At 30.2% G+C, this 27976-nt stretch overlaps 1 protein-coding gene across 1 annotated transcript in view; it reads right to left on the bottom strand.

The window, feature by feature from the left end:
* The window catches only part of LOC129972272 (guanylate cyclase 32E-like), a 411705-nt gene that overhangs the window by 72583 nt on the left and 311146 nt on the right, over positions 1-27976 (bottom strand). The window contains exon 4 of the mRNA XM_056086350.1: positions 20937-21237. Within this exon, the coding sequence (XP_055942325.1) occupies positions 20937-21237 (301 nt within the window). The remainder of the gene's footprint in view (positions 1-20936; positions 21238-27976) is intronic.

The following is a 27976-nucleotide window of genomic DNA, read 5'->3' as shown; positions in this document are numbered from 1 at the left end:
TACAATTAAATAAATATGAAAAATAAAAAAAATGTGACTAACGCGATGTATGTCAAATAAATGTGAAAAAGTAAAAAGTGTGGTTTGCGCACCGTATTCTGATGATGATTAGGTGTGTGCCAAAAGTGGTGTTACACCGGTAAAAGCTCATAAATAATATCTAAAAAAATAGAATTTAAATAGCTATCAAAGGACTAGCTGTAAAATAAACAAGAAAAAATAAAATGCGTGGCTTGCGCACCGTGTGACAAATAAACGTGAAGAAGTAAATAGCGTGGCTTACGCACTCTATGTCACTCAGAGCATGACTATGTCAGAGTATGACTAGACACCATACCACAACCAGTGACTTTAAAATATTTAATTTGATCAATTTTTATTTTAAATTCCATATGTTTGAATTTTTGATTTTTAATTAAATTGAACAAACAGAATTATGTGTAAAAGAAAATTTCTTCTAGAATCTTAATCTTTTTATAAGATCTATCTTACGCTTAATTTATACTAATGCGAGATTTACGATCATATTTAATTCCCGTTGTATTTCTCAGACAGGAAGCAATAATTTTAACGATTTGAAGACTTATATAACTTATATGGCCATAACTAATATGTAATACGTAACATCTGAGTTACGGAACTTAGCAGACAAAAGAACTCATTCATAAATTGCAGAGCAATGATACGGTGAAACATAAATTCTCAAAAACGAAACCAGTCAACTTTCTTATTCGTAGAAATTTCTTTCACTAAGATACAATGTTCTATATATAGCCACTTAAAAGGCTAACATTACCAAGCTTTATGATGTTTCTGAAAAAAGATAAACATATCGTGGAGTTGTATGGCATGATGCCAAAGAAAGAAACGGTAACTTCTCAATAAATCAGAGGATCCTTGAGACTTTTGTGGTTATCATAATGATGGAAACAGAATGATTATCTGACGAATATATGGATCAGTTGTAAAATTCATGAAGACATACGGTTCGTTTGAAAATAAAAACCACCCCAAACTACAAGCTTGCCAAGAAGTAACTGCTGGTCTCCATCATATCAATTGTTTTCAACAAAGAATTCATTTGGGTTGAAAAAAACATATTTATCGTTGTTTGATTCTTTGGCTTGGTATATAAAAAAAAAGTAAAATGACTGTAACTAACTCCTTAGACAAGTCAGAAAAATGTTTTCATCTTTTGTAGATACAATGTGAATGATCTTACTACAAGAGATGTCCGTTTTAATCATTATCCTAAAACAAATTGCTAAAAAAATAAACTATGTATAGTAACTTAACTGAATTTTTATATAGTCTATCTGTCTTATTAGTCCTAATTAATAAAATATTGTTATCCGCTGACATTTAAATAAAACTTCCCGCTCTTTAGTTACTGTAACTAATTAAGGAAGGTTTGAATAACACTATTTTAGACCTTTCAACTCCCATCTCGAAGAAGATCTGCCAATCAGTTGACGTATTGTGGAAAGACTGGCAGTTGTGGTGAAAGCTTATAAGCCAGTTAACAACTACGCTGCACGAGCAATTGCTTTTGTATCATGGTCATGTTACTGGACTGTGAACCACAAGCTCCCAGGTTCTATCCTCGCTCATATCAAATCCGTCAAATCGGTGACCTCGGACGACGAACCTTCAACCTTCGTACAGCTGTTGTGGCGCCATCTACCCGCAACCAAAATCACTAGACTCACTTGACGCAGCAACCGAAAGTCGTCAGATTCACTTGATGCAACAGCAGCATCATCAACTACTCACCCACACACGCTCGCCATAACACGTGGCACTACTCAATTGGGTACAGGTCCATTAGAATCAACAGCTAATACATCACCACTCAACAGCCATATCGTTCGTCTCGCCTCCGACTCACTGGAGGGAGAGTCTGTGGTGAAAGCTTGTAAGTCAGTTAACAACTACGCTGCACGCGCAATTGCTTTTGTATCATGGTCATGTTACTGGACTGCGAACCACAAGGTCTCAGGTTCTATCCTCGCTCATCGCAATCTGCTACAAAGTTATAATAATCAAAACAATAATTTGAAAGCTTCACATATGGATCAGTTTTGATTTTAAAAGAAATGTGAACTTTTGTTCACATTTCTTTTGTTTAAATCAAAACTTTTGTTTAAATCGAACAGCCAGTTATTCTACTATATATTTTATTATTACCCACAGTTATTTGGTAAGTAGTACTCCTGCTGTTTAATCTTAGTATTTAAAAAAAATCTAATTTTAACCAGCCAGAGTGGTCTTCCCAAATCTTTCTCGCATACTCTCTAACAAAGGTGTTATCCCGGAGAACGCCTTGCATGGCACTGGCGTACAATAGTTACAAAATATTAACCTTTGACTTGAATTTAGTATTTTTATGAAACCTATCGTATCATGCTTGTTGAGTTTCTTTTGCCGATCCCTCCAAGCGGTTAATGCGAGCTGGCATGAACAAAAATCGAATATGTATTTTCGGAACTGTTTTTCCGAAAACGATCGAAACAAAAATTGACAAAAAGCTACACTTATAATCACAAAACCCCCACACCAAATTTAATAAGTCATTGTAATTTTCAGTTACTATGTTTATATGTTTCTGAAAATATAGACCGACTGACAGTTAATTTCTCATTGAATTTAACTCAAAATTTGATGGGTGTCTTCATTATAAATGTTAGATGTTTTTACAGATTTTTATTCACGTAATTATGTTTCTTTTGTAGTTATCACGTTAACGCGTATTCGAACGCCCGGCCAGACAGACTTCTTCTGAATGAAGTTTGTTTAGAATTTAGTAAAAATCTACAGATTTGTGTAAAGACCGTATATCGAATTTCATGCTTGTAGTTTAGAACATTTTTAAGTTATCCTTGTCACACAGACCGACAAACAGAAGAGCATTTTGCAAAAATGTGTTTTTCAAACTCAGGAAGATCAGAAACGTGTAGATTCGTCAAAATCTCGAGTTCGAATTTTTTGACGATTACAATTCATTCTCTATACTATGTAAAAGGAAAACGGCAAAGAACGAGAAAGGAAAACGGCATAGACCTTGCTATTATAGCATTAACATTAATAGTAATAGTATAGGACTGATATAAGAAAAGGGTAATAGGGAGAAGTAATATAGGATGACAGAACAGTAGAGTATAGACAGTACAGTACGACAGACAGTAATAGTATAGGACTGATCTATGACATATTTTAGGAATTATTGCGATCATTTTTCGAAATAGAAGGAGACAGGAAAACGGCATAGACCTTGCTATTATAGCATTAACATTAATAGTAATAGTATAGGACTGATATAAGAAAAGGGTAATAGGGAGAAGTAATATAGGATGACAGAACAGTAGAGTATAGACAGTACAGTACGACAGACAGTAATAGTATAGGACTGATCTATGACATATTTTAGGAATTATTGCGATCATTTTTCGAAATAGAAGGAGACAGGAAAACGGCATAAACCTTGCTATTATAGCATTAACATTAATAGTAATAGTATAGGACTGATATAAGAAAAGGGTAATAGGGAGAAGTAATATAGGATGACAGAACAGTAGAGTATAGACAGTACAGTACGACAGACAGTAATAGTATAGGACTGATCTATGACATATTTTAGGAATTATTGCGATCATTTTTCGAAATAGAAGGAGACAGGAAAACGGCATAAACCTTGCTATTATAGCATTAACATTAATAGTAATAGTATAGGACTGATATAAGAAAAGGGTAATAGGGAGAAGTAATATAGGATGACAGAACAGTAGAGTATAGACAGTACAGTACGACAGACAGTAATAGTATAGGACTGATCTATGACATATTTTAGGAATTATTGCGATCATTTTTCGAAATAGAAGGAGACAGGAAAACGGCATAGACCTTGCTATTATAGCATTAACATTAATAGTAATAGTATAGGACTGATATAAGGAAATGGTTATAAGGAGAAATAATATAGGACGACAGAACAGTAGAGTATAGACAGTACAGTACGACAGACAGTAGTAGTGTAGGACAGATCTAGGGCATATTTTAGGAATTATTGCGATCATTTTTCGAAATAGATAATTCACTTTTCAATTCATTTTCTCAATTGCAATTTTCCATTTTCGTACAGCATAAGCATATACAAGGAGTTACGTGACTGAAACAAAAAAGAAATGCGAATAAAATGAAGCACTTGACTGCTTAGTGATTTAAAATTTATATTAATGGGAGAAAATGAAGGATCTAATAAAACAATGCTTATTTTTCAAACTATATCATATTATGTAATAATTAATGGACAAAAGAACAATCAATAACATAAAAACTAAAATCCACCGTCTTTCAGAAATTTGAAAATAAATTTATAAAATTCATGATAAGAACAATATTAAAAACGAGTTACAAGATGCCGCATTAACGTTTTTTATGAGCCGTTATTGACAAAATAAGGGAAAAAAAAAAAAAAGGCTGAAATTTTTCTTTTATGTTTGGTTATATGTAGCGTTTTAAAAGAATCCTAAGAAGAATATTGCAATTATGATAAAATATAATTAATTAAATTTTTTGCTTAACACTATATAACACAGAAAATTAAATTTAAGAAAAAGAATATTTTTCATTTCATATTTCATATCTTTAAAAGCATGGATATTTAATATTTCAATAATCTAATTCTACTTGCATTGTGTTTTAATATTCTTCAAAATTAATTAAGCCCTTTCAGAAGAAAAAAAATATATACATGAAATTTTTGATTTTTAATCAAACAAAACACCAGGAACTTAAAACACAGTTTATCGTACCATACTTCCGCAAATAACTCTTTGACATTAAAACCAAGTAAACTGGATTATGTGCAATGCCGCACATTTAATAAACTTCACGAACTTCGGCCAAATGCACATTTTATTTACTCTTCCAAATTAAAGCAATAAAATACCGAATGATTTTTAAACGAATTTCTTTGATTCTTTTCATTCAAGCTAGATTCCCTATACAAATATTTGTAGCAATTTCCCATGGATTATAGTTCACCGACTTGGCCATAAAAGGTTAAAGACTTTCAAGAGGTTCTATTTGGCTGGCAGCCAACATATTTACATAATTAAGGCTTCCCTATCGTAAATTTACTTTGAAAACAGTCTTTGAAGGTAGAGGACAAGTTTGTGTTTGCATATCATGGACGGAGGACCATAATTCTACTGATAATAAATATATCACATTTCGACCATTGCTTCAGCCTCTGTCACATCTTTTCAGTCCAAAGGGTATCAGACTGGAAACGGTATTATTGATGTTTGGGTGCTGATATCGGAATGGGAAAAGGTGAGGAAAGCAATTAAGGAAATTATATGAGGAAGAAGTCAATGACTTTCTCGGTTTGATGGACATGTTTTGTGGCTTGATGCCGGAATTTGGCAGTTCAGATATGAGATGAGATCACGCAATTGTTTTACTATATATACTTCGAATATTATAAAGAATATAAAAATAACGGAAGGTAAAGGTCTGGAAAGATTATAAAATCTGCATTTTGAAGAATTTTGAGCCAGATTTCTCACGTAAACAAGGAAGGTGTTGACGAGTTTTGAATTTGATTGACGTGTTTTTGTAATATAAATGTCAGAACTCCGATATTCGCTTATTGTTTTTTTAAAATGCACTTCATATATTATAAAAAATGAGGCGATGGAAGATATGGTTAAAAGGAAAGTAAAATTTTAACCTATATTTAAATACATTTTTTGTTATTAGAATCAACTGTTTATGAAAATCATTTATATAAACACGGAAGAAGGAAATAGAGACTTTGATTTGATTGACGTGTTTTTGTGGCTTGATGCCGGAATTTGGCAGCTCAGATTTGAGATGAGATTACGTAATTGTTTTACTATATATACTTCGAATATTATCTATACTTATAATAAAGCTCAATGTGTGTGTGTGTGTGTGTGTGTGTGTTGGCGCTCTACAGGCCAGGTCATTTGACATACAGCTATCAAATTTGGTACATGTATACCTTAGAGGTCGGGAATGTGCACCTGGGGTCCCTTTTTTTGAAATTTTAATTAGAATTTTAATTATTAATTAAAAACTAACTTTCCCGCCAAAAGAATCTTCCATTTTCCCCACCGCCAACTTTTTCGCCAAAAAAATCTTCCAATATCCCCAGCGCCAAACGAGAAAGGCTTCCGTTGTTTTTTTCTCCCAACAGTAATGAGGCTAGGGTTAAAATTTTTCGGCGGATTATTTCAATCGGTTCTGCTTATTTTCTTAATGTTTGATGCATTTAAAATTAAACATTGTTAATGAATCAATCTTTCAGATTCATTCTGAAGTACTTTTGAATTAAAATAAAACAGAATAAAGGAAATTAAAAATTTCTAATCCGCATAGCGTTACCCCAACTGGCGTAGAAAAAATCACGTATTTGCGTTACGTAACCGGCGAAGAAAATTCACGCATGCGCATTCTGTTCTGATTGTTGCCATGACAACATGTATATGCTTATAGTTTTAAGTACAACGTTTTTTAAGTAGTTTTTTTAAAACCTGTTTTCAACCGTTTATTTTAAACGATTCGTTTTATTTTCTTAGTGTTTGATGCATTTAAATTTAAACATTGTTAATGAATCGATCTGCTCATAATGAATCTAAGAAAATTTTGTTGACCAACTCTTGAGATATTACATAAATTTAAAAAAATATTCTTTAGTGCCCATAAAGTTTAAACGCTGAGTGACTCTATTTTCAGTAATCAGATTATAAAAAAATGCTTTGTTTCAGTAAAAAATATTATTATATTAATTGAAGATAAATTCTTTCCACTTTAATTTAAAGCATAAATTCTACGGGTGCTAACAGAAAATAAGAGAGATACATATTACGTTATGACTGAAGGCCTTTATAATATTATGAATGAATTATATGATAATCAAAATTTGAAGTTTTAAAATATTTTGATGAAGAAGCTATTAAAGTAGAAATTGCATAAAATATTTAATTATTAAAATTTTAACGAACATTAAGATTGGCGAACCGGCTGGTCGCCAAAGGCGGCTAGTAAAGAATATAAACATAACTGTAAAGGTCTGGAAAGATTATAAAATCTGCATTTTGAAGAACTTTAAGTTAAATTAGAAGGAATTGCTTACGCAAATTACTCACGTAATCAAGGAAGAAGACTTCAACGACTTTTGGATTTGATTGACGTGTTTTTGTAATATAAATGCCGGAACTTCGTTGTTCATTTATTGAGTTTTTGAAAATGTACTTCATATATTTTAAAGCAAATAGGTGATGAAAAGGATGATTACAGAAAAAGTAAACATTTTGTTCAGCTTTAAATAATTTTTTTATTAAATTCATTTGTTTCTAAAAACTATTCATATGAACAAGGAAGAGGAAAATTACTCAAGTAAACAAGGAAAAAGGTATCGACAATTTTCAGATTTTTCTTTGTAATTTAAATATCGGAATTTCTCTCTTTATATATTCATATAATTAAGTGCTCTGCATATATTTTAAAGCTATTATGTTATGGAAGTAATGGCTACAGAAAAAGTTAAATTTTCAAGCAGTCTTTTTTTTTTTTTTAATTTTTTTTTTTTTTTTTTGCAAATTATTTATTAAAAGGACCAATGACAAATTTGATGGATGGATTTTTTGAGGATGGGGCTTTTATATTTTGCCCCTTTCAAATCTTGACGCAAAATAATTAAAGTCTAATTATTAAAGATGAAAACAAGGACAGCAAAACGAAAAAAAAGCATTATTAAAGGAAATATTGCTCGAAAATTATTAGATAATTAAGGGCTAGACAATGTTAGAAATAATGAAAATCTTTTTAAAACAGGTCTAATGATTAAAAAATAGTTAAATGATTAAGAAATAATTTTATAACATTCTTTTTCCATCAAAGTATTATGAAAAAATCATACTGTACAAGATTTATAGCATCTTTATTAATTATTTAGAATTTATTAGGTGTCTGGGTACTCTAAAGGTCAGATTTTAACTATAGACTGATTTAGGGCTACAAAATTTGAATTATATTTTGTAAAAGATATTTGCACCTCAGAGCAATTGTTTTAGAAATTTTAATTAGTTCAAATTTAAACAAGATTTTGAAAAATTATTCTTCAAAAGCATTATTGTATAAAGCTAATTTTTACACCATTTTAAAATTTTTAAAATTGTCTTTTTAAAGATATTTATATAGTTGTGTATTCTTTTTCTAAATTTTCGAGAAAAAATCTTAAATTTTGATGATTAATTTTTTTTGTGCATAATTTTCAATAATATTTTTAATTGTCCCTATGCAATTAAAATCATTTTCATTGTTTAATCAAATATTTCATTCGGTGGTTTTCTGTCATTTATGAAATCTAAGAAAGAAAGGGTTTGCTGATTATCTGTGTATTTTACAAAAGGAGTCAGAGGTTGAAATCACATTATTGTAAAAAAAAATAATTTCTTATTTTGAAATAGATAACACAACTGTAAGTTTTAATGGTGCTATAATGTCTCGTCTCCATTAGGAAGATTCATTTTCGTAACAAATAGAGCAGATGTAAAGTTATTAAAATAACGTGATTATATTAAGTTATTATATTTAAAAATATTTTGTTGACTGAAAAATAACTATCAAATTATGCAAACGAGATTTAAATTAAATTAAACACTGTTTGTATTCATGTCGATATAACTGGTCTTCGAAATGGAAAAATTTCAAAATTAGAATTAGAAGTAATAGTCTAGCACAAGATAAAAAAGGTAAATACATAAACTATTTACAAAACTGTTTTGATACTGTAAAAAGTATATTTTGTTGTACATTTGCTTATTTCATATATTTTTTGGTTATGTCTGCTCAGTATATAACATATAACTTTGATAATATAAGTTACAAGTGTTTATGTGATTTTATTATTTGTAATTTTTGTTTTTATTTAATTATTTTATTTGTATTTTTTATTCTTTGTATATTTATTCATATTGTTGTTGTTGTTTCTAATGGCACTTGCCATAAACAAGCTCGTTGACGATGTCAGCTATTTTAATCCGAGGGTGCGGCTCTTGTTTTTAGTAGCGCCAACTAGGGCCAAGAGTACGTCTTAGCTACCCACGCATCACATTCGCTTGCACAGCCCCTTTTTACAGGGAAGCAGATTCACACATTTCACAGATAGAACAGATGAAGAACAACCATGCCCGAACCTGGACTCGAACCCAGGACGCCCAGATCACGACGCGCTAGCCCTATTCCAGGACGCCGGTAGTTGCTCATATATTTAATATTAATTAATACTGAACATAGATGGCGCAGTATGCTCTAAACCATATGCATATTTGGAATGTGGGTGAAGAGCACTTAAGCACCCTTTATTGTAAAAATTTCAACTTGAGAGTTAGTGTGAAACTGGTGCCAGCAGGCACCGCTCGCTCTCCGTTAGCGGCAAAAGGCATCATTCGTTCGCTCTTTGTTAGCGGCATTTTCTACATTTAAATATATATATTATGTGTTTTCCTTATATATGTGTGATCATCGTCCATGTGTGTTATTATATGTGTGTGTGTGAAAATAAATAAGTAAAAGACAAGAAAGCATCTTTCCTAGGATTAAGCACACACAACCAGCTACAACAAATAACTTAGCATTTTGAATATTCCCTAAATATCTTTCTAAAATATGTATTACTGATTTTAAATGTTTAATTCTTTCAAAGATAGATACGTTAAAAAATATTTGAAAATTGGTCGAAATAAATTTTTGCCTAGTCATTTTTTTTCTATAAAGAGTACAACGCATTTAATAATTAATCAACAAGAAATTAATGTAGGCCATCGTTTCCCACATTTTTTTTAACCTTATGATCCATTTGTTCTTACTGAATATTGAATTTTTCTGGAGTCCAACAACGAGCATTTTTTCAGAAAGAAGATTTATAAGCCAAAATAGAAATTTTGAGAAGAACAAAAAAGATTTATTATTAGATATAATTAAATGAATAAAATATTTTTAACGTGTGGTTTTCTGAAGAATTTAAAGCCATTTTTACAAATTATGGGAAGATACATATACATTCATATTATTGTTGCGACCCAAGTATGGGAATCTTTGATCGAAAGATTTTGAAAAAACGCTAAGCGTCTTATTTGTATGACAATTCAATACATTATTACTAGGGTTTATACAAAAACCGACTTTTTGAAAAACCGGTTTTCGAATTCCATATTTCCAAAAAAACCCGGTTTTAGCCGGTTTTCGAATTTTTGTCAAAAAAAATAGAATATGGAAAAATATTTTCTCTAAGTTATATAAAATAACAAAAAACGAAATCAATATCAAATTCAATGAAATTAAAGATTACACTTACATATTATTTACACAAAATAACGAAAACTTAAACAAAAATTTAGAATAATATTTGTATTGTTTTCACAAATTTTAATTTCTCCTAAGAAAATAGGATTTTTAAAAACAAAATGTCGACTGACGGTTACTAAATTTAAAGCTAAGTCTAATTTTGGACACAATATTGCCTGAAATTGAAAATACTCGTTCATTAACTACTGAGCTCGGTTTTATAGTTTTCATGGCATCAAATAACAAATGTAAGATTTTTGTTCTTTTATTCGTTACCTCAAATAATGAAAATTCAGCTTTCAGTGTTTTTGGATTTGCAAGTTTTTCTTCAGGGTCTTCAAGAAACTTATGAATTAATTTTTCCATGGCTTCTTTTAAAAAAGAATTACTCTGACGAATAGTTCCTAAGATTTGCTCTTTATCAAAATCGGTTTCCACGTAAGAATTTGGAAATAATCTAAAGAATATCTTTGCAGATAACTTAATAATTTCGGTAAAATACAGCAAAAGAGTCGCTAATTCTACTTTCTTGAATTCGTTCTTATAAAGCATATAATAATTTGAAACATTTCAGTGTTCAATTTTTTTAGTTCATTTAACAGAAATTCAAATATACCTACACTTGATAATAAATTCCTATCTCATCGCTTTAAGCCCCCAGCTGCTAGACAAATCAGTTCCAATCAATATATATATATATATATATATATATATATATATATATATATATATAGAAAAAATGGAATATCCAGGCGTTCCGGAAAACCGGTTTTCTTACTTTAAAAACCGATTTTCGAATGTGACAAATTTACTTAAAAAACCGGTTTTTTAAAACCGGGTTTGAAAAACCGTGAAACCCTAATTATTACTATCAAAGACCATATAATCATTTATTTATAGCACATAGAAAAGATGAATACTACAGACAAAAAACTAATAATGTGGCGTTTAAAGTAAGTGTAAAAATTTAAAATTCATTTAATATTAAGATATCGCTAATCATATATATAATGGGTAAATTACCTAAATCTAAAATCTTACTTAAGAGCGATCTAAATTACACGATTATCGATAATTTTCAATATCTGACTAAACATGTTCTTTTGAGAAATCAATTAGATTTCAGTAGATGATTGATTGATGTAAAGCTGGTGCTAATTTCCTGCATGAAAATATCACAAGAAACTTCACAACATCCTACGATCAAGTATAAGGTTACAAAATTTAAAATATTTGAGTAGCGAATTTAAAAAATCTGCAATCGCAGTTTATTTCTTCATGATATTTTAAAAGGAAGACTTAAATCAGTTGCAACATCGTCTCGAGCTATCAAAAAACTGACCATTTTAAAAAACACCCAGGATAAATCTTTCAAAATATTCTCAACATCATTTCCTTCATAAAAATAATAAAGTAACAAAAAATGTTTATTTCCGGAGATGTGCTAGCTAAAAAAAAAGAAAAAAAGAAACTTTCTTTGATGTTCTTGGGGCAGTAGTATTTTAAATCCTTTACCAGAATAACGAACAAAATAAATCACAATTTCAACGCGAACGCTTCTGCTTTAGCATGGCTTTAACGTAGATAAACAATGACTTACTTTGGAAGTTTTGGATTTCTTTTTTTTATTTGAATGACGAGTTTATTGAACTCATCCTTAGGACTCATTATTCGTGTTGAGGAACTGAAAATTGTTGTTTTAGTCAGCTGTATTATGAATATGCTTTTTATTTTTGTTTATATATATATATATATATTTAACAGATGCGCTAGAATTGAGTATCAACCAACTAAATTTAAATGTATTTTTTATGCATTCCTTGGAATTTTTTTTTTACTTAGTGTTTAATTTATGGTAATATAGCCTAAAATTGTATCCTTTCCTTCCTTTTTATGCATATAGATCAGGTTTCGGGGAATGTTTATTTTAATAATCCTACTTATGGTTGGGTATGCTCGCTTTTTGCATCATCTGCAGTTGTATGTTTTTTATCATGTAAGAACATGGTGTTGTTTTGGTTTTTAGGTTTTTGAAACGTTAAATGCACGGACAGAAAATTGTCGATTTATCGCTTTTGAAGCATTAATTTTCCCCCTTTAACAATATCAGAAAATAATAAAGAAACCTGTCACATTTGCCGATCTAACGCGAACAAAATGTTACATCTTGGTACGAATGTTCGCCATGTACCCGATTCTTCTATCTGGCCAATAAAGAACAGGGTCATAAGAAGTTCTCTCTCTCTCTCACACACACACACACATACACATATATATATTCTGGTCTCGAGATAAAGCTTTGAAGTTGAAACAATTCTGAAATGGGGGGAAAAAAGGAAAAAAAAAAAAAAAAAAACATCGTTTTCTAAATATCGGCGCATGAATAATCTGATACTCACGTGATTGTTTAAAAGCGGTTTAAAATGGTTTTTCACCAACATTTATTAAAGTCATGGTCAAATTCAATCGCTTTTCTAAATGTTCGTGATTGCGAAATATGAGTCATGTGAGAACGTGATGTTTTTCTGTCGGATTGATGCCATGTGACTTCAAACATATTATGTTCTCATATCATAACTTGAAATTTGCGATAGCAGATTTCAATTTTTTTTTTTAATAAAAGAAATGGCATACAGCTATTGTTGGATGGAAATGTAAATCAAGCTGTTATTCTTGTGTAGAAAGCAAATAAATAAAAGCTGTTAACTATGTAATAAATTTTGCAATAATGGACAATGCATTATTTCACTGCTTTATTGACTTTTCATACTTTGACTTTTTTGACTTTGAAGTATGCTAATTAATCGTTAAAAATTTGAGCTTGAGATTTTGACGATTCCACTTTCCAGACCTCCGTGAGTTCGAAATACACATTTTTGAAATTATATCTATTTTTTGTAAACCCAATAAGTAAAGTCGATTTGAGCTAGGCGGATGAAATTTGGTATATGATATGTATTTCAAATGTTTAAATTCCTACCAAATTTCGAACAAAATAAATTCAGAGGAAGTCTGTGTTAACAAACTAAAAACGTAAAGAGCTAGATGGTAAAATTTACTCAAGGTTAGAATCTAAAACGTAAATTCTTATCAAATTTTATGCCAAAACTGTTGACGGATCGATCGTATGTCGTTCTGTGCTTTAGCATGCATGTAAAAGCAAAAAATTAAAAATATAATGACTGGAAACAATGATATTCAATTTGTGATCTTGTTATCACAACTGAATTTTTTTGGTCAAATTTTGGTTAAAATTTGTTGGAGAGAAAACATATTCACATGATATATTCAGTAAAATTTAGTTCAGTTCATTTAACGTGAGAAAATGTAATTTATCAAATTTAATTGATATTACTAAATTAACGCTATCAAATTTTATGATAAATATTTAGCCACCGACAGTCATTAAAAAAATTTGTAGTCCAAATAGCCTTATACTTTGTACAATATTGTTTATATTATTTAGAAATTACACAATCTTTTAGCGACAGATTTTATTACTTTGTTAACCCTAAGCAAACACATTATGAAGTCTTTCTTTCAATAAAATGGACCATTTAGTTTTATATTTTTACACATTTTTAACATGTTAATACTTTATTTTTTATTAATTATTTTTATTTCATTAACTTCGTGAAAATGAATTTTTTTACAAATCTTTTATGTTTATTATTTGCTTGAACATTCATGTTTACATGAAACATGTTTGAAGTAGATGTTTATAAATTTTTAATAACTAAATAAACGTTATTATCAGATAGAGAACTGAACACTTGAAAAAAATGTAAAAATTACCTTTCTATTTTACCATTCATAGAACTTGCATTTTTTTCAAGCATTTATTTAGTAAGTAAGAAAAATAAGTTATTGAATCAATTTGCTTACGGACTTCCCCCCTCCCGCTATGCTTAGCTGCCCTAGGCAGCTGCACAGTAGGCTTAGTTTGAAATATGCCCTTAATCAGTTGTTAGAGCAGCATTGCACAATATCAATACGAACAATAATATTAATATTGTTTGGTATCATTTAATATTCTAAATATCTTTATGTTACTAGAGAATAAGTTGTAACACAAATTAATTGTAATTTGAAATGCAGTGTATCAAAAATTTTATGGTTTCATTAGAATCTAAACTTTCTACTTGAAGAATTTTTTAAAATCAAATGTGTAAAGAAACAAGAATTTAAAAAAAGTAACTTCCAGATTTCGATGACTCTATGGTTTTAGAATATCCGCCTTTCGTCCCAAACAAAAATATTTTGGATTTATCCATCTGTGATTTAGAACCAAAAAATTAAAATTGAATTGTAAAGAAATGAAATAAATTTTGAATAATCATTTTTAATATTTATACACTAAAGATGCTAAAATTACTATATTTCCTCCATTGCAAATACCATACGCTTTCATTTATATAAATTTCCAATTATATTTAAAGCAAATTCTATTTCCTTTCGATGACATTTAGTGCCTACGGTTCAGTATCATCTTATTAAGGCTTGTTTGATATTTTAAAACATAAATAATAATTTCTATAAGTCAGTGAATACATATATCAAATTGCTGCACTTAAAAGAACTTATTATGATTTATATTAACATGATATGAATATGTTTATAACTAAATATGAGAGAACATATAAATTTTTGGAAATCTTATAAGACTTCCAATTTATTTTTCAAAGGTATACTTTAATCTTGTAACTCAATCGTGAATAGAAAGCAATTTTACTCAGTAAGAAGTTTATAACGAATTCTCATTTTGCAATGTAGATAAACTAGGAAACTGCTTCAAAACGTTTAAATCTCTAAAACACTTTGCTTCCTTTGTATGACTTGAGTTATGAACTATTTTAAATGTGTTTTTCAAATATAATTATCTATATTTTACTAAGATTTGATGGAAGGTTCGATTTTTAACTGACGATACACTTTTATAAGTAGGGAACGGCAGACTTTTATAAAATGATTTCTGTAACCAAAAATAATCTTCTGTTTTCTTTAATGTAAAATTACTGCATGCAAGCAATTGGAGATATAAATGAATAACGACATCGAAGTATCCCTGCCTTGCCCAGGCATACTGAGAATCCTGAATAACCATCGCCACGATAGTAAGAAGGCAGGAATTGAAGTGGAATTCTAATGGCCATCACAGACCATAGTACATCCCCTCCAGTAAGTCTATTTCTTTTATTTAATTGTTGGCAATTCAACATCACCACATATTTCCTCCCTCGTTCAATAAGCGAGAACTAACCACCATACTAGAAGCATCTTATTCACATAGGATATATTCTGTCTATCTCTATTATGAATTCTATTCATCTATTAGGAATCTATCAGCGAATTGCAATATGCTGCATACATTAATTTAAATAATGTATAGATTTTATTAAATTAACCATTATAGCAGTCCTATATTATTTAATATGCAAAAAGATTGTTGCTTAATTATTTTATGATGACAATTGAATTATACGCTTTTATTTAATTGGACACATTTCATGTTTTTTAACTATTTACAGTCGTTTTTTTAAGGTAATCGTTCGAAATTTTTATCGTTTCGTTCGAAATTTTTAATCGTCGTTATAATCGTTCGAATCGATATATTTTCGAATAATCGTTCGAAATTTTTATATTTTCAGGAGTTAATTTTCAACAATCTAATATTTTAAATAAATTTTCATTCCATCTTAGAAACGCCCTATGTTGCAGAATCTGAAGGAAATTCTTCACAAGAATATTTAAGATTTATAATAATAAATTATGAAATATATTATGAAAGGATTATGAAATATTTTACGAGCAGACTATGAAACGCTTTATGGAATGTGTTCTGAAAAGACTAGAGAATATGTTATGAATAAAGTAAGAAAAAATATTATGAAAGGGTTATTAAAATGCTTGGAAACAGATTATGAACTATGCTATGAATAGAGCATTAAAACTAGTATGAATAGGATATGATATATGCTATGAATAGGCTAACAACTATACTCTAGACAGCTCATCTATCTTGCGTCCATATATGAAAATTCAGATACGAATTTCGCTTATTTTTCAAAGACTTTTCCAGAACCCAAAATCAAGCAGTTTTCGCGAAACGTTTACATCAAAATACAGTTCAAGATTTCAAGAATTTTCAAGGACCATGAAAACTCTTTACGGCACAGTGAAAAAGAATATTTTAATTTTAATCATTTGGTATATATTCATAAAAACATCTGTTTGAGGACTTCGCATTTATGAATATGCAGCATTTACAGGTACTGCACATACATAAAGCATTATTTTCAGGGGGAGTATATACTGCTGAAAATTTATTTATAGATACTTACAGGTGAAATGTTATTTGTAGATATTATTATAGATACGAATCAAATATTATTCATTGGCATTTTAACAATTTATATAACATAATTAGCATGTTCTGTAGCTAGTAAAAAAATGTTATTCGCAGGTGTTGTCAAATTTAATGCTCCTTTGGGAAGAGTTTTAAAATTTTCTTTGTTTTCTCAAGATTATAAAATTTAATGTAAATTTATGAAAGTTTTAGCAATCTATTTTTCCATTACTTGCTCGTACAAGAATTTTGAAATGACGTATATTTGTGTATTCTCAATACAGATGTATTGAATTTATTGATAATGTAGATATTCAGTATTTTCAAAAGTTAATTAGCATGTCAGTTAAACTGAATTGCATTTTGATACCATGCAAGTAGCGCCATCTGGTTTTAGTATGAAAAAACACTGATTTCAAGATTCCATGATATCTTGCAACTAATCTGGTGATAGCGCTGAAATGTACCTATGTGTTAGCGCTCTCCAGACCTAGAGCTATCTCATTTTGTACATATACATATGTATTGGAAGGTTAGAATGTGTACTGCAGAGCGATTTCTTTAAAATTTTAAGTAATTGAAAATTGAGTAACATTTTGGCTTTTTCCACGATAATTTTCAAAAACATTACTGCAAAAAAATCATTTTTACATCTGACATTCTGACAAAAGTGATTTTGCAATTTTATATTTTAAATTTAAAAAATTATTATTTTAATGATATTGATTTTTTTATAATTATTTTTTCAGTTTTCAACTAATTTTTTAAAAAAAGTTATTTTAAAAGTATTTTACAACAATATATTTCATTGTCAACATTCAAATAGTTTTCAATGTTGCTATTAATAATTGAAAATGTAAAAAGATTCGGTTTATATTTTATATGTTGAGTAGATTTCTATAGAGCAATTTCAATTATTTTTCCTTATGCATATCTAAACTTGAAATTTACAGTTAATATACCAGCATATGGTTTTTAAAATTTTTAAAACTTTTTTAATGAACCACTACCATTCAAACAGAAATTATCTGCCAAATTTGGTAAATTAGGCATTATTGTTTACCCTATAAATTTAAATTATTTTTCATTATGCATATTACATATAATTTACAATTAATATGCCAAATATATATATAGGAATTTTGCAATCTCTTTTTTAATGAACCACTACCTTCCAAAAAGAAGCTATTTACTAAATTTGGTAAATTAGGTAGAATTATTTGTCTTATAGAACAATTTAAATTATTTTCATTATGCATATTACATATAATTTACAATTAATATGCCAAATATATATATAGGAATTTTGCAATCTCTTTTTTAAAGAACCACTACCTTCCAAAAAGAAGCTATTTACTAAATTTGGTAAATTAGGTAGAATTATTTGTCTTATAGAACAATTTAAATTATTTTCATTATGCATATTACATATAATTTACAATTAATATGCCAAATATATATATAGGAATTTTGCAATCTCTTTTTTAATGAACCACTACCTTCCAAAAAGAAGCTATTTACTAAATTTGGTAAATTAGGTAGAATTATTTGTCTTATAGAACAATTTAAATTATTTTCATTATGCATATTACATATAATTTACAATTAATATGCCAAATATATATATAGGAATTTTGCAATCTCATTTTTAATGAACCACTACCTTCCAAAAAGAAGCTATTTACTAAATTTGGTAAATTAGGTAGAATTATTTGTCTTATAGAACAATTTAAATTATTTTCATTATGCATATTACATATAATTTACAATTAATATGCCAAATATATATATAGGAATTTTGCAATCTCTTTTTTAATGAACCACTACCTTCCAAAAAGAAGCTATTTACTAAATTTGGTAAATTAGGTAGAATTATTTGTCTTATGGAACAATTTAAGTTATTTTCATTATGCATATTACATATAATTTACAATTAATATGCCAAATATAATTATAGGAATTTTGAAATCTCTTTTTTAATGAACCACTACCTTCCAAAAAGAAGCTATCTGCTAAATTTGGTAAATTAGGTAGAATTGTTTGTCCTATAGAACAATTTAAATTATTTTTCATTATGCATGTCACATCATGAAATTTGCAATTAGTAAGCCAGCTTATAAGAATTATTACATTAAAAAATGAGAACAGTCAGACTGTATACGTAATCAATTTATGCATTTCTACTATATCTACAAATAGTATTACCATTTAAATATTCTCTTCAATCCTTGGTACATTAATTCCCAAATACAATTTAAGAAATTACGATTCTATTAATGTAATAATTAATAACACGATTCACGCAAATGGATATTACCCTACATAAAATTTTTTATCACCTGATAAATTTTTCCTTAGAAAACTGATATTAAATGCCCTTATGTGAGATTTGATTACCTGTCGGTTAAGAATGTCTGAGCCCCGAAACTAAATCTGCCTCTAATTAGCTGCAAGACAGGCAATGACGTGTTTCCGGCAGACAATGCGGGTTTCTTATATCACTGAGCAAAATTGCAGCTTAGCCTCAAGATAAGATTATCTTACATCATTAGAGGCGATTTTTTTTTCTTTTAATGAATATCGTGGAAAATACCTCATTGTCCGTGGTGATAATTAAAAGAAGGGGAGCATTCATTTTAAAGGAATATTTTTCTTGAGAGTGAAATTGGAAGAAAGACATGTTCGAAAGTAAATGAAGGGAAAGTTTTGTAAAATCTATAGATTATGATCCAACTTTTGAAATATTAACTTTCTATATATATGATTTTTTTATGAATATAAATCAGCGGGAGTAATTCTCTTTGAGATATCTTCTTGTACTTAGAATTTTTTGATTTATAACCTAGTTTCTGTCTCTCATTCTAAGAGTCTACATACCTTTGAACATACTGTTATGGGTGTTAATGGAGGCGGTAAAACCATGATGATAATAGATAAAGCAGACAACTAAAAGATTCCGAGTTAGATAGTCTGAAAGATTTCTACTTTACTTTGCCTCTTCATTTTGCCAATGATACCAAATCCTCCATGCCAAATAGAAAGCTGCTTACTAAGGTAAATAGCAAAGTGAAGCAGTTACTGAATGTTTAAGAGACACATTAAATTTTAGTTTTTAAAGCTTCATAGAAGATTTTTTAAGGATAACATATAATGCGAAATCCCTTTCCCGAAACTTGGACATAGCATTATCTAAGGGCACTTCATCAAATCGGATTCATCATACACAGTATCTTTCTTACAAGGGGTCATTTGTAGCATTTCAATTTAGGTCTCACATTCTGAGACACATGCAAAATATATTTCTAAATGTTACCATTAAGTATAAAATTATTTTGCTTTTACAAATGATGTATGTGCCTAGTTTACATATCGAATAATCAACATTTTCATTTTATATTGCTATAAAAAGTGTTTCAAAAAACTTCAGATGTTTTTCAGAAAACTTCCCTATCTTCCAAACCCATCTGGAGAGTCTATCTCTAACAAAGCACACGCCAAAGGTATTCAATCAATCCTACTGAATAAAAAGAGTATAACATTTCTCTATGATATCCAGCCGTCTTGAGAGTTCGACATAGTTTTGTTAAACGGGAGTTTGGTGCTTTTAATGCTCATAGAGTTAAAAGAAATTGCAGAAGTTGGGATTCAATGTTTATATCTGTACGGTGAAATTGTGTGGAATTTGGAGTTCTTCCTAAAGTTGTTACTTAGATTTCTTGACATTGAGGGTAATGAGACTGGGGACACTCTGTCAAAAGCGGGAGCTAGTGATGCCTCCGTGCCTACTGAAACTGTTACCTACATGGAAAATTTCTCGAGAGCTGAAAGCCAAAATAAAACCATTTGGCTTGTCCCACCAGTACAGCACTGGTATAAAAATAGTAGGCGTGTGTGTGTGTGTGTGTGTGTGTGTGTGTTTGTTTCTTGATTGTAATAGGCAGGCTCTGACTACTCTTGATCGCTTTTTCAGTAGGCACCTTAGAACTATGTAATATTCTGAGTGTTCTAAGCGTTTTTAGTCTGCCCCAAGTATTTTAGGGAAGAGCCTTAAGCTTATTACATTTTTATTTTTCTGGATCTCTCCTTTTCAATCCATTGTTAGTATTGGACTTCTTCAGGGTGCACAATTTCATAGACTTGATATAGCTTTCATGTCCTTGGGGATGCGCAAAAACAATAGCATAGATTTCAAACAATGGATCAAAAGACTCACCTCTTGTTCTCTGATAAGTGTCCAGAATTATTTTCTTGAGGGTAGTATTGTCTTTGGTGAGATAATCTCCAGGCAAAAAGAAAGTTTCTACAATGTTGATGTCGTGTTTCACAGCCAAGGTGCTGAGAGCTTCGGCTATTTGCTTGTTGGACGTGTCGTTCGCCACCAACAACATCAGACGTTCCCACTTGAAGTGCTTCAACAAAGATATCAGAGACTTGGACACTTTAGAACTGGGTGGTAACGTCCGAGCAAAGGTTGTGTACTTGTCTTTATTGGATACCTTGCTGTCAGAGCATCTCTGGAAAATGAAAGGCAAATTAATATGTTGGATCTTGCCATTTTATAGATATTATTAATAAAGGAGAAAGTAAATGCGTGTGTTTGGCACTAAATCTAAACATTTGGTACAAATATGCTTAGAGAATGAAAATGGACATCTCAGAGCGATTTTATGGAGCTAGAATATATTATCTAAATTCCAATTCCATGAAATTACTAAATGGTAATCAAATGGTAAATGGTAATCAAATGTGGGTTAATTAAAAATTAAACGACATTTGGTTTTGTCTTCTCGCAATAACTCCCAAAAATATTATTTCAATAACAAAAATATTATTAAAAATTATGCGATTGAACTTCCTGATCCCTTAAATCTGACTGAAACCCGCAGTTATTGGCAATGGAAGGGTAAGTTTCAGGATGACCAGGTTTCAATCCATTTACGGCTATATAGAAAGTCAAATGATATTATCAAATGGCTGTTGCTATTAAAATTTTGCTAATTAAATATTTTTAGATATTTGCTTTCCTATTCATATTCTTAACGACTCATCTTCTTTGTTATATTCTTGGAGTATTTGTTTTGCTAGTACTTTGTTCCAGAGCTTTGACTCGCTTTTGGTGGCTGTGGGTTTAACCCTTAACTGGGGACGTGCGGTCTGTGAGACGCTAACGATAGATTTTTGGTCACCCCTATTCTATTTTTAGCTCAGTTGAATGGATTGACCCTGTAGCTTCCTGTTTTGTGACCCTCAATACACGAGCATTTTTTCAACCGATTTCAGAGGATGCTTTTAAAAATAATTCAGTTACTTCTTCGAGCGCGGTCTCTAAGACCGCACCTCCCTGTTAATGTCCCAGTGATAAACAAGGCTTAGCAGATGGCGCTAAAACTTGGGTCCCGAAATATCATCCAATTTACTGATCATGTTATGAAGCAGTGCTCCAGACACTTAAATGAAGCAGAAAGTGATTTTAGTGATAAGGATAATTGTACAGAAGAGCTTTTAGGTGAAAGTTCGCATTCAACTGATTCTGATATGTATGTTCAAACATAAATAATTTTTCTAATGATAATGTATTTTGAAAAATTTATAAAATATATTAATATTCCAAGAAACATATATACAGAATTTATAGGTTGATTTTTGTACTAGTTCTTAACCTGTACGTTAAAAATGCCCTAGAAAATCGTGCTTTGAAAGTCACACAAGCCGATAAAAAAGGGCCAACTTTACCCATTGTCAATTTTTTTTATTTTTCATATAACTGTTGAATTTTACGTTATATTGTCTTCTATATACCTTCATATACTGTAAAAATAAATTATTTAAAGAGTAAAAAATAATGTTTTTTCAAGAATGTTATTTATTGTAACATGTAATTTTAGAAGAAAATGTATGTTTCAACGTATTTACTTTTTTCAATCATAATGTATTTTGAAAAATTTCTAAAACATATCTATATATCAAGAAAAATATCTGCAAAATATATTGGCAGTTTTTCATACTAATACATTCATTAGAAAATTTAATTTCAGTGTAAATGAAATGCGGTCTCGTAGCCCGCACCTCTCCAGTTAAGTCCTAAAATTTTACCTCCCCAGTTAAGGATTAAGAAAGACATAGAATAATGGATTCCCATCTCCACATTTACTCATGAGCTAAATGAACATGCTAGCATATTTTAATCATTGAAAGCATATAGAACATATTACAGGAAACAAAATGTTCTTTTTCTTTGCTTTCTGTTTACCAAGATACGACTGTGCATCTTTATAAAGTGCCTTAAATTAGTTATAAAGGATCAGAAAAAAAAGAAAATTCAGAATAATTTCTAAAAGAAGTCATAAGTGGATTAACAGCAAAGAAATCATTTAAATTTTAAATGTAAAACACAAAAGAACGACTAAATATGCAATCTTTTATATCAGGACTAGATCCCAAGTCATTAATCCACTAATTGAAGAAATCTGTCTAAAAATATTCTTGACGACTTATCTTCTTAACAATATCTTTTTCCTCTCCTCTTTTAATTGAAATTTTTTTTTGAGTTAATAAAAAGAAGAAAAGAAATTTATCTCTTTCAAAAAGATGATGTACGAAAAGCCATTAAGCTATTCCCCCATTATTCGTTGCACATATTCGAAGAAAAAAGTAAGTAATGGCCTGTCACGATCCTTCTTAAGTGAATGGAATATTAATTGATTTAGCTCGGTTAGAAATGGGGTTTGTCAAATTTCGTGTTTCTGTCAGTAAAATAAAATTCGATCACAGAAGATTGAGTAATTGTTCGTTTAAAGTTTAACCTAGTTTGCAATGATATATGATATTACAAACAAATACAATCCCAAATTTAAACCAACAAGAACAGCTTCTACATATTTTTTATGCACTTCTATAGCGCGGTTGTTTTGTGGTTAGCTTTATCAGATACTAGCCTCCTTTGGCGACCAGCCAATGCGCCAGTATTAATTCTCGCTAAAGCTTTCAGCTAATAATACTTTATGTTACTTGTTCTCATAATAGGTTTTGCAGCAAGATATGTTTAAGATTCAAATTTTGATTGTCATATTATTTACTTATACTATTAAGTAGGCCTTAAACCGTTCTGCTTATTGTATTACACGTATCTCTCTACTTTTCTATTAGCACCCGTAAAATTGAATTTTAAATTAAAATGGGAATAATGAAACTACAATTAATATAAAAACGTATTTTAGGGAATCCTAGCATGTATTAAAAAATATGAGAACTGAAAACATAGTCGTTCGGCATTGAAATCTTGTGTGCACTACAGAGTAATTTTCATATCTCAAAGAATTATTCAACAAAAATTACACTGATTCAATGAAAAATTCAGTTTTAAATTTTATTTTTAAAAGGATATAAACGTTGTCAATAATAATATATATTTATAAAACGAAAAAATAATATAACAAAAAATTATGAAGTTTAAATTTTAAACAGTCATTTGGTCTTAAGGAATCATATTCTGCAAAATATTCTTGTCTCTCCAACTTTTAAATAAATAAATGAATGTTCTATTTTCTGCGTTCAAATCTGACCGAATTATTAAGTTTTGAATATTACAATATTAGAATAATCAACATTTTCATATTCTGGGCCAATCACTCTTGAGAAACTCTGGGAGATGATTGGCTTTTTTGAGACGGTCTATGAAGTGATCTAAAATCACCTTTCTTTATAGAATAGTGATATCGAAATTTTCATAAATTGGTCACCTTTAGTGATTGATTTAGTTGAGTGGAGTGCAACTCTTTTTATTTAAAATATTAGCGTCTCAAGAATATCTTATTCAATATGATATTCTTGAAGTTGAGGATATATGTGTAACAAAGTGGAGTATATATGTGTAAATATTTAAAATTCGTAATTCATCAGCACTTATTGGCTCCATTTACATAAAATATAATTATTTATTTCATTTAGACCATTTGTTAACAGTTGTGTGTCTATTATTGAAGGCTTACAAATTAGCTGTTGGGCTCCAATCAGAGTAGATATCTTATGCATATTAAACTATATTTGACTTAAATAAACCTGTTTAATCGAATTAATATAGATATTGTGAAAAATCAAAGAAAGTTTTATTGCATTTACTTTTTAAAAAAAAATCAAGTTTCATATTTATTTAATTTTAGAACAGACAAGTGCTAAATATTATATTTTTACATATTTAATTTGGAATGATAGTTAACTTATTTTTTTATTTCAGTTTTTGTCAATATGATGGCAACGCGTTGATAAAAGTTAATTTCTCGCCATTAACGTGCAACGTGCTTGTGCAGCTTAAATTTTTATTTTATTTTGAAAGAAATAAATTGTTGAAAATTATAATTGAATTATTTTTAAAAAAAATCATTAAAATAGAAATTAAGTTTGTCGATTAAAACATTAGTAGCATAATATATATATTTTTTGATCGTCAATACAATGTAAAAACCAGGATTGTCCTGTAATATTTTCGGAAGTTATAACAAAAAAATACCAGCGAAAATTTCACTTCTTTTTTTAATTTATTAAAATTCCAATTAAAAATTCGAAAAAATCGCTCCGAGGTGCACATTCCCGCCTCCCAAGGTATACACGAACCAAATTTGGAAGTTGTAGGTCGAGGAGTCTGCCTGTAGAGCGACACACACACACACACACACACACACACACACACACACACACACACACACACACACACACACACACACACACACACACACACACACACACACACACACACATTGAGCTTAGATAGACATAGAAGAGAAGAGGTAGTCATTTTGAAATTTTTTCTTTGATTAGATGGCCCAAAATTTAATCCGTATCTATAATTCTGGTGAAAAATTATATGCTAAATTTTTTCATATGTTTCTACTTTCTTGTAAGCAAAAAAATTCGAACTCTACATGTTATCGAATCTCTGCATTTTAGACAGTCCCGAGATCGAAAAACATATTTTTAAAATTGCATTATCTGATTGTCGGTGTAGGTCATAATGCATAATTGTTTCAAGCTTGGAGGATGGAATTTGGCGTGTCATCTTTACACCAAATAGTTAGTTTTCTAATAAATATTGAACGAAATATTTCCGAAATATTGTTACAAATCTGTAGTGTTGCTTCCCAGCGCGGTTAGTTAAATCACTGGGAAGACTGTTTTACGATCAGCTCTGTTGGATGCTGATTGGATGCCGAATTAGTAATCCCAGGACTAACTTAGCGACCATTTGACGACTGGGCGTCGAATTTGGCGACTTTGGTGACAAAATAGATAATACTGGAATCTTCCAGAATTTTGGCGATAGAGCCACTAGGAACCGAGATATTCTTGACTGTTCGAGAACCTTCTCTTCAGGAATTATAAAAGGCCGTGTAACCGAGCTGGAGGCAGTGTTTTGAGTTCAACTCTGGTTAATAGTTGAAAGAGCTCTCTCCCTGAGTGCTTCGAGCAGCTTATCATTGTTGTGCTATTGCGTACTGTAGTTTGTGGGAAGTGCTGCTGTGTATTGTTTGTGTGCGTCTCGGCTGTGAATTTGGCTGCGTATCAGTGACTTCGTGTAAATTAAGTCGTCGTTTGTTACTGAAGCCTGTTGACTGTGCGTCTCCATACACCTGTTAATTTTACGGACTTACAAGAGAAAGTTCCGTATTAATATCTTGTATATCTGGCTGCTCGTTCGCGGATAAATGTTTGCATATAGATTTATCATCTAAAATGTATATTTCTATCAAATCTGTTGAAGGATTGACCGTCTGTAAGTCTGTAGTTCGTACAAACTTAAACGTGATAACTCAAAAGCACAAAGACTTGGATAAATTAAATTTCTATCAGTTTATAGCACTTAAAGTGTACATTTCTTTTGAATGGTGGCGCAAATCTTTCGAAAGGCTGACAACTTTCGATCTGTAAATCTTCACGTCTAAGACCTCCCTGTATTCGAAATACGCATTTTAACTACAAAACGAAGAGAACTAGATAGATAAGACTCGGTACACAGATTTAACATCTGTAGCGTAGACACCTGCCAAAGTTTGAGATAAAACCAACAAAGGATTTGATAATACAACAATTCAAAACCGCAGTGACTTAAATATATCAAATTAGTGATGGGATTTTGTGACTACAATGGCAGTTTTGTGCCAAATCTTTGTTTCAATCGATTGAGGAAAACGTGTTTAAAGCAGAAGCTCGATGTTTGGATACTATTAACCGCATGGAAAGGAGTAAAAAACAAATAACTCGCCAAGGATGACACGATATATTCAGTAAAAATGCTAAATTCACTCCAAATGTTAACATTTCGTAACTATTGTATGCCAATATCATACAAAACCTTATATGGCAAGATAAGTTTATTAGAGATAATGTGAGAAGGTTTTGGGGAGATTTCTACAGCTGGTTATTAAAGAATATGAAAGATAGTTTCAGAGAGATTACAACGGCTGATTGTTTCATTTTTGTATATTCAGAAATTGAATAAATATAACAAAATAAAAATTTATTTTTCTTGGCTTATTGAAGAGTAGTTAAATAACTGGAGTATTGTAGTAAATTTTCTTCAACATATTCTATATCATCATCTTGTGATCTCCTTTCTAGGGCCGCGGTGGCCTGGTGGTAAGGTCTCGGCTTCGAAACCGGCGGGTTTCAGGTTCGTGACCCGATTCCACCGAAGAACCGTTGTGTAAGAGGGTCTGTTGCACGTTAAATCCGTCATGACCAAACGTCCTCCCGCTGGTGTGGAGAGGGGGGTGCCAGCTCAGGTGTCGTCCTTGTCATCGGACCGAGGTTCAAAATTACGAGGTCCGTCCCAAAATAGCCCTAGTGCTGGTTCAAACGGGCCGTTAATATAACTAAACTAAACCAAACCAAAAGTGGTGTCCTTTCTCCTGCACTTTCTCCTTTAGAAGGATAATAAATACTCCAAAAATAATTTTGATAGTCCAACTAATTTATATCTAATATGTTTTAAAAATAACAATAAAATAAATAATTGGATAGTTCCCAGTATTATATACCAATTAATTAGTTCCCAATTTAAATCTTTCTATAAAATTATACAAACCAATTAACTCCATTTAACTAGCTCCATATTCAATTAAGCTACAATGACATACAATCTCAATGCATAAAATTCATCATTTCATCTAAAGATTCCTCAAAAAAACATAAATCTGTGCCGCCAGGATCCTTATTACAGCCAATTCAGGGGGCTTAAATTAAACCCTTAAATGCGAAACG

This window comes from Argiope bruennichi, chromosome 6 (assembly GCF_947563725.1).
Source record: "Argiope bruennichi chromosome 6, qqArgBrue1.1, whole genome shotgun sequence".
Lineage (NCBI taxonomy): Eukaryota > Metazoa > Arthropoda > Arachnida > Araneae > Araneidae > Argiope > Argiope bruennichi.
The sequence above is the reverse complement of the archived record's forward strand: the minus strand, read 5'-3'. Positions and strand labels throughout refer to the sequence as shown.